Source organism: Megalops cyprinoides, chromosome 3 (genome assembly GCF_013368585.1).
Source record: "Megalops cyprinoides isolate fMegCyp1 chromosome 3, fMegCyp1.pri, whole genome shotgun sequence".
In the NCBI taxonomy this organism is placed as follows: Eukaryota; Metazoa; Chordata; class Actinopteri; order Elopiformes; family Megalopidae; genus Megalops; species Megalops cyprinoides.
In genome coordinates, this window is record NC_050585.1 from 25,736,167 (window position 1) to 25,757,784 (window position 21,618).

The following is a 21,618-nucleotide window of genomic DNA, read 5'->3' on the forward strand; positions in this document are numbered from 1 at the left end:
CCTTTAAATCAGTGTGACTAAACTAGTACGACAATCCTTGGGACTTTCAAATTCAATGGAATTTTCTACTAAATGATTATTATTGCAACATAACACTATAACAGCATAAACTGAACACAACTGAACTCTGTGTATATTAATCAGCTGTTGCCATTACTGCAAAACACCGCCACCCCCCATTATGGGCAGGACTTATTAGGCAAAACGTTGAATCAGGGTACAGAAATGCAAATTAAATCTCTTTTAAACAACTTTAATCCATCCTAAACTCTGGTCCACTTGACCTTTTCTGTGAATATCCTGCAAAATGGAGCACACAGGCAAGAATGACAATCTTAAAAAAACTGTGCAACATCAGCAGAACCTATTTGGTTAAACGACTTTGTTGCTTCGCTTTTTTTCCACCAAGTTCAGCCTTAGTGCCACACAGCCTCTGCAGCTCTATGAATATTTGATCGCGATCTGTGGGGATGGCTTCAGACTCCATTCATGCAAGGGCTTCAGTTACGTAATGCGACTCCTATCCTCTGCGGGAATTCAGCGCTACAATAACATCTCAAGCCATTCATGAAAAATCAGACAATCTCACACTAAGAGACCATTCATGCTTCAGTAACCATTTTCAGCCAGATCGCCGGCACATTAAATATGCTGGGTGATACGTTTATACATTTTATCTATTTACTTTGGTGTGTTTGTCAACCAGGTAATGTGATGTATATTTAGTTACCATTACATAACATCCTAGAGCTGACCGATAAAAACAGAAAAAAGTGAAAAGTTGTAGGAATAGAGAAACTAAGAGCATTTTAAGTACTTTTTCATGTTCTCTCCTGAGTACATAGCTTGACAAAGACAGGCAGGACATAGACAGATGAACTGTGTGCTACTATATGTGTTGTACTGAGACCCAATGGGATGGAAAAAGTTGCTATTTCTGAGCTCCACACTCATGCCCAAGGTTCATCACTCTGTGCCTTCATTTCTCAGGACCAACAGCCAGTAACATCAGAAGTGAAATCTGCACAGGGATGTCACCTCGCCCGCCTTGTTAACTTTCATGACTGCTTACAGGATAAAGGAATCTGATATTATGGGATATAAGCACGCTGTTCTTCCTCCAGCACAACATCTGTTCTGTTCTTCCATTTTTTTAATGATGGATCAATACACAGTTTACTGAAAGGCACCTAATCAGTGAGGCATCTTTCTCTCATAATTGGGAGTAAAACAAATGTAAAATAAATGACATTTTAAATTAGCCAGGAGGGTTCATTTGAAGAAATTAGGATGTCATGCTCCAGTGGCAAACAATGCAATGGTGCTTCTGATTTGTTTTCTCCAGAGAGGAGAACAACGCTCAGGTAATGTATTTAGCAGCACAGCTAATGCACACGTATACGATCGCACACACGGGCTGATGGCTCCTCGACGTTCCCTGGGGTTTATGAGGGTTTACTCAGGCTAACTTCATGTCTGCCGAAAATGAGTTGAGATTTACGGGCCCAGCAGTGACTGAGACACTGACAGGTGGTGTGTGGGGACAGGATGTGGAACTATACACATCCTGTCCCCGCACTGTCGCTATACTTACTGTATGCACTCTTGTACATCGCTTTGAATAAAAGCGTCTGCTAAATAAATAAATGTAAATGTAAATGTACTGAATTCCAGATTCTGCAAATGCAAGGAAAAAGCACAATGTGGTGATTTTAATGCATGAAAATGGTAATAAAAATATCTTTATGGGCAAACTGTACATGTACTATTTCAGAATTGGCTGCTTAACAGAGGCAAGTAGACACTTTAAGCATGCAGCCACACACGGCATTCTCAGTCTCCTAATGTCTTGTGTGCACCCTTTACATGCTTTGCAGTGCCTTGGACACATTATTCAAAATATATCGCACATAAAGAGACACCTGTAAGTAAAACATAACAGGCTGAGTTAAGATATTCAGTGGTGTGCCCCTAAAAGAATGGTCTATGTCATTAAGAAAAATCAACACAATCGTTCATCTCAATACACTGCTGCATTCTGAAAACTTTTCTGCTGGTCAAGAATGAACGGTCATCTCCAGTTCTGCTGGGAAGCATTGAGAGAGATTTGCAATGTGGTGTGAGAAGGCTGTGGTACTGAGTACCAGCGTGTGCAGCTCACCTCACAGATATCCTTCAGGTGTTTGATGTAGTGGCGCTCTGTGCTCATGATCTCATTGATAACGTTGGCTCTCATCTGGTCCCGGTTCTGGAGTGGGCGTCCCAGACACAAGCAGTCGTTGCTGGGGTCCAGGTGACCGTTCTGAACCTCGCTGGTGCCTTCCACTGCCTCTACAGCGCCATCTTCCTGGTTCACCCATAGCTGGAGACATTGAAACATGACACATGAGCCTTGAAGGTGGTTACCGTGCTCAGCGTTGCCACAGCGGGCCACAGACGACAAGCAGTAGCACATCAAGCGAGGTGGTGGAGCTCACCTGGTGTTTTATAGGCCCTTGCGAGTGAGCCTCCTTCTTACAAGCAATTAAAGATGCAGTTGGCTGCACCCTAAACAATGCCATCGATCTACACAGTATTACTCCTCTATCTCACATCATTCATTCAACAATTTACTGAATACTGAATCCTCATTAAAGTGCTGCAGTGAAATGTACCCTTCGGTTGAAGTCAGATTGGTTAGGCAACAGAGGTGGGGAGGCAAAAAGTAGGTGAGGTTTCAAAGGACAGCATGAAAGCACAGATGAAGGTTAAGAGACAACAGCACCGGGGGAAATGTTTTAGTAGATGGGGTTCACAAGGAGCAAAGCCATCAAAAATGTGTAGCAGGTGTAAAACAGGGCTGGTAGTCAATTCATGTGACAGAAGGTGGGCCAGTCAGAAATTCTGAGATAAAATATCATCTGCAAAAAAATCTCCTTGTGGGGCCATAACAATCTGGCCTTACAAACTATTCTGATTACCCTCTTGTCTTTGTGCAGTTGGCATTACAGAGAAAAAAGGATGGCAAAGCTTTTGTTCTGGACCCAATTCAGCCCTGCTCCATTTAAAGATGATGTTAAAAGGTAGCAGTGCTCTAAAAGGTAGCAGTGGCTTTAAAAGCATATTTTGTACAGACACTGGCAGCACTGCAAGCCTTGTGTAATACTCCACACTTGACCTCCCTGGTATTCAGGGTCATTGTGCTCATCTCACTTACCCACAGGGTTCAGATCCCCCCCCCCCCCCCCCAATCCAACAAAGCATATAGCTGGTCATGTCCTCTTCCAAGTTACGAAAAAAACATGCTTTTTTATATATATATGTGCTTTTACCATTGCATGGTACTGTGGCTCAATGATCATTCACATTTTCCATGATTATCATATACTGATATAATCTATTTCCTTGATTTTAACTGTATTGTTAAAGACAGAAAAAGAGAAATAAAACATACAAAACGTTCATTAGAACAAGACAAAAATGGTCTTGTATCCTGTGAGTGTGGAGCTCAGTGAACACTATTACAGATTAAGTACCAGGGATCAATGTTGATGTGACAACCACAGATTGTGCGTAATGCTGCAATCACTTTTTGCAGCCTTTCAATTCAGTGCTAATCCTGCATTAACCTTGGCAGCAGAGCCTTGTTTCCGTGGCCTCTTTGTTTTAATTGGGAGAAAAGTGCAACTTGACACCAGATGCATATTGCTTGACTTAAAGGAACTGCTCAAGCAGCTCAATGGATTATGATTGGTTTTTTAGTTGACAACATTCAGCTCACTTGCCATGTCTGCGCAATATAACCTATATAAAATAATTGTCTGAATACTATTAAATTGTTTAATTTAATTTAATTTCAAAGGAGCATAACAATAATAACAATAACAATAATAATAATAATAATAATAATAATAATAATGCACCTAACATGGCCTTGCAGATGAAATATTAGTAGTATTCAGCTCATAAAGAAATATGAACATATTAATGTATTTTAGTTACGTGAGTCAATTAAGGGACATTAAATAAGTTTAGCAGTTGTTAACGGATGTAAATCCAGATTCAGCTTGCATTCCATTAAAAAATTTGGAATCTATTTTCACAGATCATAGTCCTACAACATCCAAGCCGCATGACTATTACCATGGCTGTGGGGAACAAACTGAATGTGAGCATTAATAGGGCTTGCGTCCAAACTTGCAGGAATACAAACTAAGGACATACCACTAATGACAGCAGGGGCAACCCCAGCAAGAATAAAAACAAAGAATGCATGAATTGATGATTTAAAATTCTGAGATGACCACCTTATGTGCAAGTGGTGGAGGAGGTAGGGAAAAATTCTAATATTGTTTAGGAAAAGAAAACCTACATGCTAGGACGTGCATCCCCTTTCAATGGCTAGCTGTTTGGGCTGCAAAGCTAAAATGACATTGACTACACCCTTCTTTCAGAGCATTTGTACTTAATTAACGTGCGGAACGTTCCCCAAGTTTGAAGGGATGCGAGAGCTGGAAATGCATTAGTGCGCTGAACTGTGAAGGGAACTGAAGAAATGAAACTGTCACTTTGTGTAGTCCTCAAACAGGACTAATTTTGGTGTTTTGTCGCCAGAGGACATTGTTCCTGCTCCTTGGGTGGCTAGGTAGCTGTCTATCTGCGTGAATCGGAATTCACGCATGCCACACAGAACAAAGCACATTCCTAAAGATCGAAGAAAAAAACGAAATTCCACTGGGGTGCCAAGCGTGTTGTGCTGCATTAATGTAGCCATGTGCACCATGTGGTGCACTCCACAATCTGCCGTTTGGAAATGTGCATGCTTTCAGACATCCCCCTCAATCTGTCCTCGTCTCTTATATGAGCATAATTATACAGCACACACATATATCATCCTAAATGCATCAGCACCTAGCAGTACCACAAACTGAGTGATGCTATGACAAAAAGCAGAGTCTCAGTAGCCATTCAATTTTTCATTTGCTTAATTAAGTAAGTTATGGGGCATCCACAGGGAAACTTGCATTGCATGTACTTCACATGTCATCAGGGATGCATCTGCAGATAAGATATCTTGCTCAAGGGGGCAGCAGCAGGTTCCCCATGAAGGATTTTCAGCTCTATCCAACTGCTGCCCATTTCTAAAGAATGCAGCCTGGCTTCTGAAGTTAAATAAACCCTGACAGCGGGTGACGTCTCACAGCCAGGTGAGGCCAGCCTTTCTGTGGAAATGCACTGTGATTTATGATGAATTCCATGCCTTAGCCTGCAGAGGAAGACACGCATTGCCTCCACAGACGTAAGTCTCACTGGGCTTTAAAAAGGATTACCCATGCCACAGAGATCTGAATTATCGGGGGATACACACAATACAAGCACACAGAGCATGCCATCCCTCTGGGCGCTTGTGTCATTTTTGCCTTGTCTGCAGCAGAGTATATTGTAATGTGGCTTCCCTACAATGTCTCTTTCGTTCTTTTAGAATGAGTGACTGCATAAATATTGACTGAAAAACTTTGTGCATTTGATGCGATTAAAATTCAAATTATGATAATGAGCGTTTAGGGATGTGATATGATATCAAGAGAAGCTGGGCTCAGTGGACTAAAAATTTGCCTTTGAGTCTCAAGGGATTTGTATCTCAGCAGAAGAAGAAACCATCTGCCGAGTTCAGAGTTCAGCCCAGCTGATTGACGGCTGTCCAGCAGCTCCCTGAAGGGAAAAACCTCATCGAGAGAATCGTGGGAAAAGAATGGAAAGAATGTCTCTCCATGCCCAGGATTTGCAGCTTACCATTTAAAAGGCCAGGGCACCTCATTGTGTGGATCTGACCATAAATATGCATGCTTCCATTAAAAGCATGTCCGTTGCAGGGTAGAAATGAAAAAAAAAAAACCACTGTGACATCCAACAGTGGGAAATGATGATCCTTTACGCATCTCGTATATGGCATATACCAGCCGTAACAGGGTCTATTTACAGCACTCGCGCTGTGTGGCCCTCACTCCATTTGACACAAAGCTCTGTGATAAATTGACAGGACAAGAAATCTGAATCCCGGAAAGCACTCAGACCTCCGAAACATACGTTACTGAAAATAACTTCTCAATCTTGGTTATGTAAGAGCGTTATTAAATGGCTCCTCGTTCTCAGCACAGATCCTAATGCATTTTCAAAACATGCTCTTTCACCGATAGCTTTTTCCTTCACCTGTTCAATAGGCCCTGACTGTCCATTCATTGGCCATACAGGTGCGGTTGCGTAATTGAGACCTAGATCTCAGTCCCTGCATTCTTGTGTAGAAAGAAAGAGGGAGGGTCAGAATGAGAGACTCAGACAGAGGGAGACAGAGAAAAAAATAACTGGTTATCGATACAACAGGCTACTCGGCTTTGCAATTTCATTAGCATTACACAGGGAGACTCCATATACCTACTTTAATAACTCAGAATCCAATCTGGCTAGTTTTGAACTATTTCACATATAGAGTTTTGTGCACTTTAAATTAAGTATGTTTCCAAGGAAATGTCTATTTGACGCTATTAAATTGCAGAATGAGTTGACATTTCACAATTTTAGATTTTACATTGGGACCATATATGAAACATATAAATAAATAAGAACGTAATGTAAGATTTAAAACTGAACCATTTCACCTCTGAAAGGCCAAAACATTTACTTCTATTCAAAAGGTAGCTTATCAAAATATTGTTCTCGAAAAGAATGTATATTAAAATGAAACGTCATCAAAACAATTTTATTCTGCCAACAATTTACTTAAACAGTGCGTTATGCACATTGTAGTATTTTTCATTTGAACCTTTTTTTTTGTGGAAACAAACTGACAATAGGACAGCTGCAGGAATAGCTCCAATTGAACTGACATACAAGTATTGAAATGCTTGGTCTAAAAATGTCATTTTAGTTGGCCAAGAAACATTTCAACATCTACTGTATTTTTACAGCATTTGAACAACAGAGAAAGCCTGCATAATGAAGTGATCAGCATCTAGTCTGTGCTAGTGAAGCTAGAGGTCATATGGACCTTTTCCTATTGAATCCCCTGGTATCAATATTTCACATTAGAGAGTTGCATAATCCTTAGAAGTCATTATAGCTGGGCCTGCCACAAAGCCGTAATAAATCTGTGGCTGGAGGAGGTTCTGAGACCCTCTTTTAATTTGATGTCAGGCAGGGGGTTAGAGGTTGACAGGCCGGTAAATTGTGAAGCCTATTGATTTACAGGTCAGGTGTAAAGAAGAGACAGGGAACAGACTCATTGCACTGTGCTGATGACTCTCACTCCCCTTCCCCCCACTACCAGGGCCCGGGACAACATGCGCGAATGGCATAGAGCCAGCCTTCCCCTCCTCATCAATGTGAGTTTCTCAGTGACAATCCCCACAGTAGTATGGGGGCCTGGAATGAGCACACAAGCATTGACTGACAATCAAAATTAACTCAAAACAAGTTTTTTTAAAAAAATCCAAACCATAATTTTGTGCATAATGTGCCCTTTGTCCCCCACTGACACAATTACCAAGAACATTTCAGATGGTTTGCGCGTCTGCAAGATGTTGCTTTCCATACTACTTTACATTATTCATTTGCTTGGCAAATGCCCTTAACTGGGCTAATTACCATACTATCGCTTCCACATAATCTGTATTTATACAATCTGATACTGAAACAGTGCTGGTTAAGCACCTTGTTCAAAGAGGCATCACCTGGGATTTGAACCAAACATCTGGTAATAAGACCAGTTCCCTCACCTGACATACCTGCCTTGCATGATCTTAGTTTTAAGCATTGATTGTGCTGTATGTTTCTCTCTCCATAACTTCTACCAAGGATTTGGCCTAAATTAATTTTCCAGGAGATCAACAGTACATTTATTTTACATGAGCATGCAGGAAATAGTGGACTTTCTACCTCATCTCTGATTTGACAAACTATATATTTACTGCAAAACCAATACAGTCCATTTCGATGATTGAGGGCTACTTAACATACACAGCAGTTCCTACATTTTTATAACCATGACCACAGAGCTTTGAATTATGATATTTTCAGAATACAGGTGCACATTAGTAAAGCTATTGATTAAAAGGGCTCAAAAGCTGTTGGATATATCCATGCATTTACACTCAATGCTTCACTAAAGCTGCAATGTACTTGAAAAAATCATGTCTGTTCTGCTTTATTTTTGTATTTTGGGTCATCATAAGGTAACTTAGAAGAAATACAACAAAAAAGGCTTTTTAAGTGTTTTAGGTCTTTGTTTCTCATAATAAGTGCCATGACACACACACTAATGTAGAATCTTGTGGGATTTCAACAACAGAGAAAGAAATCCTCTCATCAAAATGTTTTAGTGCTGGTGTAATGACAGATCATTCACTGACAGTCCAGTTCCACGTTTGTACAGCATGTAAATTTAAGGGTACAAACCCATTTTCATGTCAAATTAAGGTGAAATTCGAAATCAGATATAAAATTAAACATCAAGAGTCACCTATCTTGAATTAAGAATAAACAACAGGTAAGGTCAACAGAAACATCCAATGAAGTTTTTCAAACCTACGTATGTCCTGTTTGGTAGCTGAAACACCAACACAAACTATTCCATACCTGAAGACACAAGTAAATAAAGTAACAACAGAAATATAATACATAGAGTGAGACTCACTTTAAACAATCATGTGAAAAACTAAATGAAATGAAACAGGCATGTAAGTTTAATGAGTTTACTTCCCACTGAATTGAAACGCTGATGGCAATTCTTGACAGGCAATAAACGTGTTTACTGCGCAGTTTAAAAAAATATATATATATAATAATATTACATATATGTAAGCACAGTTAACAATTTATCCTTATAGTATCCTGTTCTGTTGACCTCAGTATAATATATATATACACACACACATGTACACACCGCTATAATGTCAATTAAGAGCACTGGGCACATCTACAGACAACAGAACTGTACAAAGCAACTGATTCAAATTACAAGGCTACTTCATTTCAAGAACTAAACTTGAAGCTATCAAAAATCTTTCAAACATAGTATTCTATGGAAGTATCAGAAAAGTTATCTGAAAAGCTTGTTTACCACTTTTGATGTAGTTCTCTAGAATCAACCCATCTATGCTCAGAGTGTCAAACTGCTTTTTATTTTTACCTTGATCATTCAACTTCCAGTTCCGCAGGGTCTAATTGGAGCTGTAAGATCAGGCGTGAATGTGGAAGCATCGCTGTTACGTGTTAATCGAAGCACAGAATGGCAGAAATGGGGGAGTCAGATGCACTAGGATGCTCATGAAACCACTGCTTTGACGAACTCAAAGGGACTCGATGACTCATGAGCTAAAAACGCACCTTGGAAGCTGTGTTTTGGAACCTTGGAGCTGCTATAGGGTTGATATAGAAAACTTGTTTTGTTTGAGGTTGAGGAGGGTTGGGTTCGACCTTCAAAAAGAACAACAACAAAAAATACACTTTGGTTCAGAATCCATGAGGTACAGCTAAAAATTGTCTAAATGGAGATGGAAATGACAACAGCCCCAAAATAGGAAGACAGGAAAAAATCACTCTTTACACTTTTCGTTTTACCCCTTATTTTGGACTTATTCAAAATGCAAAATCAGAATATTATTTCACAATCAGCTCCATTACTGCATGTCTGCACTTCCAAGATTTCCTCAATTTGATTCATGTTTACAAAAATTCTGTTTTGCTTTGGTAAAAAGAAAAACAGACACAGAAAGTATTATCAATCACATTATTTCCCTTATGAGTTGAGATTTCCAGCCTCAAAATCAGCACATGCTTCCATGATAAGGCAACTGTAAATGGAAGTGATTGATGGCACCAAAAACACTAATGAATCTTTTTTTTTTTCACAAACTGAAGTACTAAACCAAAGGATGTCTGAGAACGAGTGGAGGTTTTTTAAAGATGTACTCACCCTCACAAAGCTGGCAGGAAACCATCCCTCCTCGTCGTCTATTTGTCCCCACCACCAGTCCTTGTTGGAGGCATCAAGAACCTTGATGACGTCCCCTGCCTTAAATGCCAACTCCCGGTCGGCCATGGTGACGTGATCCCATACTGCCTCGGCGCTTACGATTGAACCTCCACTGATCAACTGAATGGGGGTGGAAGAGGAGGGGAGATGGGGGGGGGGTGTCAGAGAGAGATAAAAGGCTTGTGAGTTTAACAAGGCACTTGCTGCACACCCTCCTCTGTCTCTCTCCCACACATTTTCTTGCTGCAGCACAAACTGTTATCACATTAGGCTAATGTGGGCATGGGTGACCTCCTTTATCTAGGAGAAATGACTGAGAGTATCATTGTTGCATTCTTGACAGAATCCCAGCATCGGTGTTAACATTAAAGAGGAGGCTGCTGATTTGAAAACAAGGCTGGCATTGCAATCAAACTGAAAACAATACAGGGAGACAGAGTGGTGAATTACAATCTAAAAAACCTGGAAACCACACAGCTTTTGAGTGTGGTTTCTTGTTTCTGTATATCAGCAGTAAACGCCCTCAAGATGGTGCATAAATGCTAAGGCTACTTCCAGGAAGTCTGGGTGAGGGAGTGGAGTTGAGGCATCCATGCATTATTATTACAGTAAGACACATTTCCATCATTGCGAGTGATAGATGAACAAAACAGTGTGCAGCATTACGCAAATGTGAATATATGAAAGACTTAAGATGAAGGATAGGCTATGAGGAAACACACAGTGATCGTGCATGCCCAAAACATAGATACAACAGCTACATAACGAGTCGGACAAATCTGGATAAACGTATACATATGAAACGTACATAACGCATACATATGAAAAGCATTGACAAAACGTTCTGTGAACAGTGAGCCTCACAGACTACCTGCACAGAACCACCATAGAAATGTCATTAAATTGTGCTTGTTGTAATCTACGTCAAGTGCAAGGTTCTGCATTTTTAGGGTAGCCTCCTGTACAGTTACTGTACGTGATGTGAACAAATAAAGGCTGGGCTTTCTTCATTTCTTGCCTCAGTAAAAAACACTGACTTAAGGTGCACCTCCTTTCATCTTCTGACACAGACTGTTGAAGTCTAAACTTTCACCCCCTCAAAAGCAATGGGATACTGTCCAGCCTGACAGAGAACAGGACAGCACATGTAATCTCACACATTCAAATGTGTCTGTACGGGCTGAAAGACAAGTGCATATGAACATACCACTCTTTTGCACAAAAAAAAATCTGTCTCGATGTTCTGTTCACTGATCTGTAAAATTTCAGTGGAACAATCTGTACAATCTGTTTTTTATGACTCACAAACATCTGTTTACTTTTTTATGCACCCGTGAGAGAAAACACTACCTTCACAGGCCAAAACTGCAACATAAAAATATGGCGACACTGCTGCACCGTGTATCTTCTCCAAGAATTACCGTGCTGGGACTTAGCTAACTATGCCGAGAGAGCAAAAGTCAAATGAAAGGAGGCATACTCAAGGCATCTCTCTGGTCATGACATAGCTCTAATTGCTAAAACCTTGGGCTCCAACTCATTAAGCACTTCCACAAGGCTAATTAAAGCAAGGTTTAATCTTTAAAGCCTATCTCCTTACATTTCAACATTGTTAGCCTCTAATTTAAAATGGGTCTTGAATAAGTGTGTGAACTTCAGAGACCTTTTCTTGGATGTGTCTTGTGGAATAAAGGGGTAATCTAAAACTATTTTTTTTAAAAAAAAACAGGCTACATATTGCTTTATTTTTTCCTGTAGTATTTTCTGCAAGTACAATATTAAGAATACAATGTATTATAGCACACTGATACACTACTGTATAGTATTTTATTTCTTTATGTGACTAAATTTAAGTGAAAGCAGCAACAATTAACACATCAGCAAACATGTTTCAAACTATTCTTTAAGCAGAAAAGATTGTACATAAAATAATTTTTACTGTTTATGTTTGTCCATATAGTGGCTGAAGTCAGATTTTATTTATTGGATTGGCTCATTTACATTTAAGAACCATAATATATTTCACCTCACAATAAAATATTTATATATCTCCTCATTCACATTTATGTCTGCTGCACGGTTTAATTAACACTGAGACTGCCACGGTACCATCAGCTTTCCTTGCATGAGAGATAACAACATCCTGTGTGATTATTCAGTTTTCCTGACATGAAAGAGAGAGAGAGCGACAGATTACTATTTCCTGTTCACGCCACTTGACAGTTCAAGGCAGAACTCAATGGCCCTTAATAAGTAGCACTGGACAAAGGAAAAAGGCACCTGGTCAGGTGTCCATCCCTCCTCCTCAAGAGGGGACTTCTCACAGGCCTAAATATCGAGAGCAAATGCATTTGCACCCAAGTGCAATGATGTTAATACAGCAATTATATAATGATGTTAATATAGCAGTTATATAACAATTCCATATAACAAGTCCATATAAATGCTTACAAATTTACAGTGCTTTTTCATCAAGTACTATTTGTGCACATTGCAATATTTGCATTTTTTGCATCTGGACTGTAGTACACTAAGATGGATGTATATGGCAGGCTGCTTCCATTTATTTTATTTTTTTCTTCTGGTGATATGACTGATGGACGGGGGGATAGCAGCAGCAACCTTAATGTTAGAAAATAGAGTACGATATCTCAGGGTAAAAGCTCAGTATATGAAGGTACTGTTTGCAATTTGGTTGCTACAGATTTGCAAATGGTTTTTGCAATGTCCTAAGCCCATCAGAGGCAGTACCCTGCATATTCATCTGCTCTCCTCAGCAGCACGCCAGGCATCTGCACACAGTTTGTGTGCACGCTTCCTAAAAGCATGCACTCCAACATGCATTTTTGTCAAGTTTTTTCATCTATCTAGGAACATATCTGCAGAGCAGCACTATTTACTAGTTAAAACTTAGGAAGTGCAAATAAGACATCAAACAACTACGCACCCACACATGGCTGTGTGAAAGTAAGAAAGCTTTGAGTGGCAAAGAATTCCAGTTTCATCTGGATATTATATTCAAAACATGTTTACATGTTTTGCCTAAAAAAAGCTTTCTGGACAAAGCTGAAGTGAAATTTGAGTCAAAGTCAAAGGCCTTTGCTTTGAGCGTGTCCACCAGCAGTGGAGCCACTGCCCTTGAGAAGCAATTCCTGTAACTCGTCCAGCCATTTGTCACATGCTGAGGAGGGCAGTGTTTTCTTCACTGCTGCGATAATGCTCTCATTCAATGCAGTTCCTGCGGCCTCCTGTGACAATTGCACAGCCAATGATGTTCACAATTACACTTGCGCTCCACAGCAGGAAGGAGAGCACGGCATGATGGCTACAGCCTCCAGATGCACATAGTGACCTGATGAGGGCTGAAGGGTAATGATGTTTAAAGCACACTGGCAGGAACCAAACAGCAGATTACACTCACTAAACCTTCTCATAGAGTTCTAAAGGAATTTACAAAAGGCTGCTATTGCATAAACAGTTGTGATGTTTGAAAAGTGTTTGGAGGAGAGGGGAGGTTAACAATGCTAACTTTGTGAGCATTTGCAGGAGCATATTTGCAAAGGAGGACAGTTTAATTTTTGGTTTGTAAAATACTGTTCAAATTTACATTACTGTAAAGGAACTAACAAATTGAGATATAATTGTCCAGCATGTGATGTTATCAACAATTTTTTTTTTTTATTAATCTTTCTGTAAGATTAATTTTCGTTATAAATCTGTAAAATACAATCCACATTGAAAATGACTTGAAGCAGTCAGTCCTAAAAAAAGTCTCACCATCAGAGGACCGCCTGTTTACAAATAGCTGCATCTGTGACAAAACCACTGAGGCGTGCTGCTGGAGCGACGCGCTGATGGATAACGTTTGTAACTGCAGAGCAGAAAGCATGCATGTTCACACAATCCCCGAAATCAAGAACAGGTTAAAGGGCCCGGTCTGATGGGAAGAGCAACAGACATTAGTCGTGCACATCATCTGCCTTCCACAGGGAGGTGATGGATGAGGCAGTTTCTGGGAACCTGTTTCAATGGACCTTTTCATTACCATTCCCAGGCTAAATTCCACAGATTACCTCATCTCACTAAGATAAAATTTTACACAGCTCTCACACTACACTCCCTAGTCACTACCAAACATATACATGGCAAATCACAAAAAAGGCACCAGGGGTCCCCAAAATTACATCACTCAGGTCAAAACCACTGACTTATACACAAAACAACATTTTTGGAGAAAACTACTGATTAGAATCCCTATTCTACAAAGGGAAATCAACTGATAAAAATAAGAAGCCTTTAGTGAATGTTATGAAACAAACATGATATGACTGTCTGATGCTTTTCTTCCAACGCAAGCCAATAAATATCCTAGAGCAGAGAATTAACCGGCTCTCTCGATTAAAACCAAGCAACTGCCAATATGAGCAGACAGCAGCGTTCTGCTACAATCATCAGCAGTGGCACACAGCTCCTCACCCCACATTCTTCCTGCTGTCATGTTTCTTGGCAGATGACAAATCCATCCCGTTTGTGCGCAGACAGACAATACCAATCCACCAGTCTGTTTCAAGCCCTTCCAATCTAAGCCCGTGAGAGGAAAAAGTTCTCGATAAAAACCAAAATCCTAACAATCTGGATCATCCATCAGATACTGGACCCAAATCACCACTATGACCTGACAGCAGTTAGCCTAAACAATGGATACTGACCTCTTAAAAACTGCTTTAATACACTGCATCCTAAAGAAGCTGAGCCAACGCTTTTATATCGTCCAAGAAATTGCTGGGGAATACATTGAGACCGGACCACTGAGCAGGGAATGTGTCCATAAATGGCAATCTTCCCGTTATGGCTACCAGGATCTGAGAAGCGGGCCTCAGTTGTTTGATCCTTTGGTGTTCCTTTACGGGGAATCTTTATGTCTGAATGCTTTTGGAGTGCAGGGACAAAATAGAAAAGTGGTACTAAATTTAGCAGAAGTGGACAGGAATAACTCCAATAGCTTACACTGTTCCATAAACAGGAGCTGACTAATTTTGTGTTTTTTAACAGTTAACAGGTGTTAACTGTTTATCTGTTCGGGTATAACACAAATCACAACCCTTCCCAGCTGTCTCCAGTTCTAACGCTTTACAGACATTCAACTGGATCAAGTATTTTAAAATGTTATTTCTTTCATTAATCACCGCTGCTGAGTATTCATTAAAAATACATATAAAAATTGCATATGCATTAGCCATTAATCAAAGAGGGTTGTGGTATAGAATTGTGAAATTATTGTATATTTAGCACTTACTAACTTCAGAATACACACTGATTGAGGTGCTACCTACCAAATCATTTATCTCCACCAGTTTTATCTATTTAGTCTTTGTGTTAATTGTTCACTGCTTGACAGCCATATTAATTACCATTTCCATTGTGATTTAAGAGTTCTTTGAGACCTGCACTACTTTTTATGCCTTGCCAATCTCTGAAATGGACAGAATTCACAGGTGAAATCTTTAATATTGGCCTGATTATGTCTAATCCATGCATAATGCCCAATTTTCCATGTGCCCATGACCTACACTAATATACTGTTAATGTTGTATTTAATTATTCAGTTCTTATGATTTTTTTCCCAGATCATAGAGTTGAATCTGGCACTGCTCATTGGCTAGAACAGCAACACATTTATTTTTAATTTAAGAATTTACATTTTAAGAGCTGCAGGGATGAGACATCACATGGATTGTTTGTTTAGTACACACCCAGGGAGACCTGCATAGCTAACATTTTACCCATGATTCATTCATGCAGCTTGTTATTTACTGAAGCAATTCGGGTTAAGGGTACAACAGCAGGGCCCCGCATAAAATTCTAACTTACAGGACCATGTTGTGTGGAGATGACAAAAGGCTGGTGACACACCTATGAGCATCTTTCAGTTTTTCAGGTTAACCATTTATACAACTGGATATTTATTGAGACAAGTCAAGTACTTTGCTTAGCAATGCAACAGCAGAGGCTCACCTGGAAATAAAACCTGCAACCTTTGCATTACAAGCCATGCTGCATAACCTGCCCACACCTGCACCACGGCCACCTCTAAGAACAGAATAGTACAAGGACATCAATATTAAAAGAGGCAAATGGCACAGAAGACAGCTGTGGTAGAGAAAGTGTTCGTGCTTTGTTCAGGAAAAAGTCTACCACAGAATCACAAGATATTCCCAATCAAACATGTGAGCATGTGGTACCATGCAGCATGTCAACTGCAAAGACAGACACTTGCTGCATTCTTCCAGCTATGTAACTGACTTTCCCCAGATTCGCATGACTGCTCCTAAGCCCCTCTTCCCTCAGCAGACCAGAACCTCAACACAACACATTCACCACTGCTCCTGTCCCTGCTAAAAACAAAGATAAATTGGGCAGAAGCGTCTTTTACCTTGTTCCAGCTGGCTCCATTTGGAGAGAATATACCTACTCCTCCCCTCTTTACCGTGTCCACACATGTCCCTTTTTTCTTAGATTTTACCTAGATAAAATGGGAATGAATCGAGTAGGGGACAACAGCATGGGCAGTGGTGGCGGTCTAAGGAGAAAAGTGTCATATGGGCTTCAGCCTCATGTGAAACATTGTCACTGTACATTTGAGCAAGATGTTTTAACTCACTCCCTCCTGCATAAATCCACCAGTGCCAATGACTTCAGAATGTGCAAGGCGCAACACTTCCCAGTTCACCTGAAACGGCGCGTTGCTCACAAGCAGTTCTTGTTCAACAAGCTTGGATGGATCTAGTCCGATCCCCATTTCTCCATTGGAGAAAACGCTGAAAGAACTGCAATATCTCCTCAAGTCCTGCACTCTGTGCCACAGAGTGACTCTGCCATGTGTCCATGATAAAAGGCATCTTGGACATTACCTGATCATAGCTAGGCCATGGTGTGGGCCTCACGCAAGCAGATGCACACTGGTATTTCTCCTTGAGTTTTACATACACTCGGCTGAAGAGGGCTGCTACTGGTACATAGCACTGGACTGTGATTTGATGGCAACTACAGAGCTTTCCAAATTTTAGACAATAAAGGTCACATTTTAAGATGCAGAAGTTTCATTTCAAAAGGGGGCCTCACTGAAGCTATACAAGAAAGACTTTTCTGCAGTACAGATACATAAGAAAAGCATGTATCAGAAAACAACACAAAGCCTACACAAAGCCTAATACACAGAGGAAGTGTAGTATCTGCTTCATCTGCTGTTCTAGAAATACTTCCTTGCATTTAAAATAATAATATACTGATAAGCTCTGTAAAACTCCAAAGGAGGTGTGGCAAGTGTCAATACCTCACATGAGAATGGAATAAGATATGCTATTACCAGTGTTTATGTTAAATCTCCATCCCTAAATGATATCTCCATGTATTTATCTCTAGCACCTTCTACTAAGTGTCAGTAAAAACAAACAAAAAAAAACATCCCAATGTGACAGTCAACTCCTTAAAGATGCCTCACTCAGACAGACCTCTTAAATGAAATTTGCAAATAACAGCATTGGCAGGAGTGACTGACATTTACAACTAACTGGACATTTCTGTAAAATGGCTACACATGCTGTTTGGGAATAAACTGTTATTCCTGCTGAGTGGACACTTGTAAAACAAAAACGTAGTAACAGGAAAGGTGCATTAGCCTCTTCAAATAGGCTGTATTTTATCAGTGGCGTATGAGGTTCTAAATGTGAATAAATAAATATGTAATGAATATGTTCACTCCACCGCAGCAATGGGGTAAAATAGTGTACAGATTTGGTTCAAATCAGTAATATGTCTGCAATGCAAACAGAAGATCCAAAACGTGAATAAAAAAAAATAAAAAACAAAAAGCATATTTCAAAAGGGAGTGACTCAGACTTAGTATAGTCTTTTCTCATAAATAGCAGTGCTAACAAGATGAAAAAAAAAAATTCAGACTTTTCTGCGTCTTACATTGTGATTGTGAAATATATCTAATCTACTATATCTAATAGGCACCATACCCTGCACGGTCAACATGAAACACAAGCAACTACTGTATGCAAGGTACGTTAAAAGTAACAACATAAGTGAGAAAGCTAACAAAACATTGTAAATTACAGGACTGTAGTGTTCATGACCAATAATCCAAAAAGGCACTCTTATTTCTACTGTTGGCCTTGTATTATGCAAACTAAAGGCGTTTTCTATATTGTAATGCCCATTTCTATTCCTTCTTCTTTAAGCAGCTGGGGAAGTGAAACTCATATGAGCATTACCCTCTCCTGTTATGTAAACTACTATTTTCTTTTAATCTCAAATAGTCGATGCAGCTGTTCTCAACCTGTGTCCCCATTACATATTCCTGACCGCACATGTGGTCCACATTAGCGAGGGATTCAGGTGGGCTGGGAAATGCTAGCTTCATCATTGGATAGGGATATTTCTGGAACCAATGGTTACACAAAATGCTTTGGTGTCTGAAGTAGTTACATAATGGTGAAATAAATTGCAGCATATTGGGTGTATTTTCCCAATTAGAACTGAGGAAAATACTGTTCAATAATTAAAGCAGGGAGCATCAAAACCTCTGAACTACTGAAGAACAACTGCAGTTTATTCCACCATGAGGAGGCATTCTGTATTGAATTTTTGCTTCACATGACCACTGAATAACATATGTATAAACTGAATACACTTCAGGGTCCATATCATACTTGTACCCTGCCTTGTTAGCAGAATCCTAAACAGCACTTAGCACTGCTTACTGCTATACATAACATGGCTTTTTCTCATTGCTCTCAATGACAGATGAGACGGTTCTGCTGTCATAAGTAATTTCAACAAAATACCAGGAACCTACCAAATTATTTTCAGCTAACTGGTCCACTGCCAAAAACAACAACTGACCTTTAAAAACTAATTTAAGCCTGTGCTTCACTTAACCTGTCAACATCACATACTGGCTATACTGCATGCCAGCCCAGGGCCTAACTTGTAACAGAGACATAAAAAGTAGACTACAAGTAAAAAGCTGCCTTTGTTTTTACTCTGAATCAAAGGAAAGAAAACAATAGAAATGGTTTCCAAAAATAAAAAGAATATATCCACCCCAGCTGAATGACACTGAAGATTCAATAAGATCAAAGCCATTCACAATATGATCAGACAAAGTGAGTGTTTTTTTTTTTTTATAAACTAAACAATAAGAATGTGGAAAGCACTGAAATATAAATATGGCCATGTCCTCGCTATCATCAGTGTGTGTGTATCAGTTATGAGAAAACAAAAAGTGCTGCTTTTTTTTAAATTAATCACTCAAAGTTAATAGCAAGCATATTGCAGATGCATTGAAAAGAGGCCAAAGTCTGGAACACCTGGATATGCACACAACATTTCCCCGCTTTCATCTAAAATGCTTTTCATTTTCTCATTTATCAGCAATTCTAATTACAACTTCTCTGTTAGAAGTGGAATCAGTCACCGGTGTGTGTCTCGAAAAGATATTATTAGTGCATATGTGCACTATTATTCGTGCAGACAGTTGTCAATGTTTTTTTTTTTTTTAATGAATGAATTTAGTCATCCCACACAAACTCCAACAATGCATGCCCTGTGTTTTGCTCATGGCAAAATGAAGTATGTCTGACTCCAGCACACACCACTGTGAATACACTAGGTGGACTTTACAACCCACCAGAACTGACAATTTAGACCTGCTGAAATATAACTACCTTCACCAGTTGCAAATGTCCTGCAATAAGGTTACAAACACAGTGTTAATTCCATCCTTCTGATTAAACCTGGAGCTCATTCAAATCCTACACCAATGGTTTGGTTCTTTTCTGTCTTTGTTAGTTTTTCTTGGGATTAGTGTTTCCCAGTCCTTCTATTTGCAGCGGTTTTTAAGGGAATCATTTATAATTCTACTCTCCTTACTCTATGTCCTAATTCTTAGAGAATTCATGGTGCTTTACACCCTGTCTGCTTTGCAGCCCCATTCCTGAGCAAGTCAGATTAATGGACATGTTACATAATCAAAGTCTTTCTGACTCTGCGTACGAAAGTCTTATTTAACTGAGAATCACAGTTTGCAGTACACGCATTCCCAAAGGTACAAGAATGTCTTAGATCATTTTGCCTTGCATATTCAATTTTGCTAATATGATTGTTCTCACAACAAAGAGGAAAGCACAGATGCGCACCATTCAAATTATACATCGTTACATCCCTGTGCATCAACACAATACGTTTCATTCCAGGTGAGCCATTTTGAGTAATTTTGATGTAAAGTTATTAAAAAATATTTTTTTTCTGAAATATATATGTACTACATGCATTCAACGTGTTTTATGTATTGCAAATTACACTTAAGTATAGAACAAATAACCATGAGTTACTGTATGCTATGTAAACACTGCATGCTATCACAGTACGTACAATACAAACGAAATGTATAACCATTGTTGTGACATATTCATTATTGTCTTCACAGGTTAAATCAAAACTTGAGTTTAAATGCCTTAAATGTGTTTTAAAATCAAAAGCAAATTCCATTAGAAAAAAGAAAGTATGTCTTAAAAATATCTATACAATGGCAGAGTTCCCTGTTTATAAATGTTTATAAATCTCCAGCTAAATATGTAAAATATAACTCCCCATAACTGAATTTCTCAAAAACAAAACAAACAAACATATAAACACTTAAAGAGGTATTCTGTTAGAAAATTGTAGATAATTAAAGCCACAGGTGAGTTTCAAAGAAAAACCACTAACATATAACATCAAATGGATGTATACTCAATAAAGGGATGATTCTCAGTGCAATTTTTTATTGATTTAAAACATTATCATATAGACTAAAGCTAAATAATAATGGAGTTTTTTAATGGAAAATGTGCATCTGGTAATTAATCCATACCTCCAGGCAACATACATTTCAGGGGAAAAGAGTATCACCTACTTTAATTCAGTTTTCTAAAAGCATGTTTGTCACAAAAAAACAGCCACACTCGCCAATTGTGAATTAAAGTTTTTTTTTTTTTTTTTTTTTTTTTTTTCTGACATCGAGGAAACTATTTTTCCCCTTGAATTAAATAAGTGTTTATCTTATTAATGTGTTGAACTATTCAGCAAATAGGATTTTTTTTTTAACATTGAACCCCTCACCTATGACTGGCAAATATATTACATAATATGTATAAGTCCTAGGTGTCAAGGCCAATTGAAGTTGTTTTAAGAAGGAGGAAATGCATGTGCAGTCAATTATGATCTGACCTAATTTTTCACAGGCCAATGGAACACACCTTCAGATGATTTGCATGTTGTAAGTCTTTATAAAGATAAATATTCCTAAAGGCAGAGCTGTGTTTCCTTCAAATGACATTCTGCTGTTCTGGAGGCAGAATATTAAATCCTACTTCCCACTGAATAATCAGAATACTACAAAAGAAATAATTGACCATTACGAAAACATTACACAATTCTATTGGAGCACAAACATACTGTATAGTTTGAAGCATCAGGGATCAACATTATTGCATTCTTAAAAAGTCAGTAAAACCAAAGATTGAACAGAAGCGCATATATATCCTTCCTTCCTAATAGGC

General features: G+C 39.1%; 1 protein-coding gene across 8 annotated transcripts in view; it reads right to left on the bottom strand.

Annotated features, from left to right (window-relative positions):
* The window catches only part of arhgef9a (Cdc42 guanine nucleotide exchange factor (GEF) 9a), an 84,570-nt gene that overhangs the window by 22,022 nt on the left and 40,930 nt on the right, over nt 1-21,618 (bottom strand). For 6 of the 8 annotated variants that reach the window (XM_036523612.1, XM_036523615.1, XM_036523618.1 and 3 more), the window contains 3 exons: nt 9,950-10,129; nt 9,361-9,450; nt 2,162-2,362 (listed from right to left, as the gene is read on the bottom strand). In XM_036523612.1, the coding sequence (XP_036379505.1) occupies nt 2,162-2,362; nt 9,361-9,450; nt 9,950-10,129 (471 nt within the window). Of the gene's footprint in view, nt 1-2,161; nt 2,363-9,360; nt 9,451-9,949; nt 10,130-14,718; nt 14,763-21,618 lie in introns of those variants that run through there. The other 2 variants (XM_036523619.1, XM_036523613.1) reach the window with 2 other exon arrangements.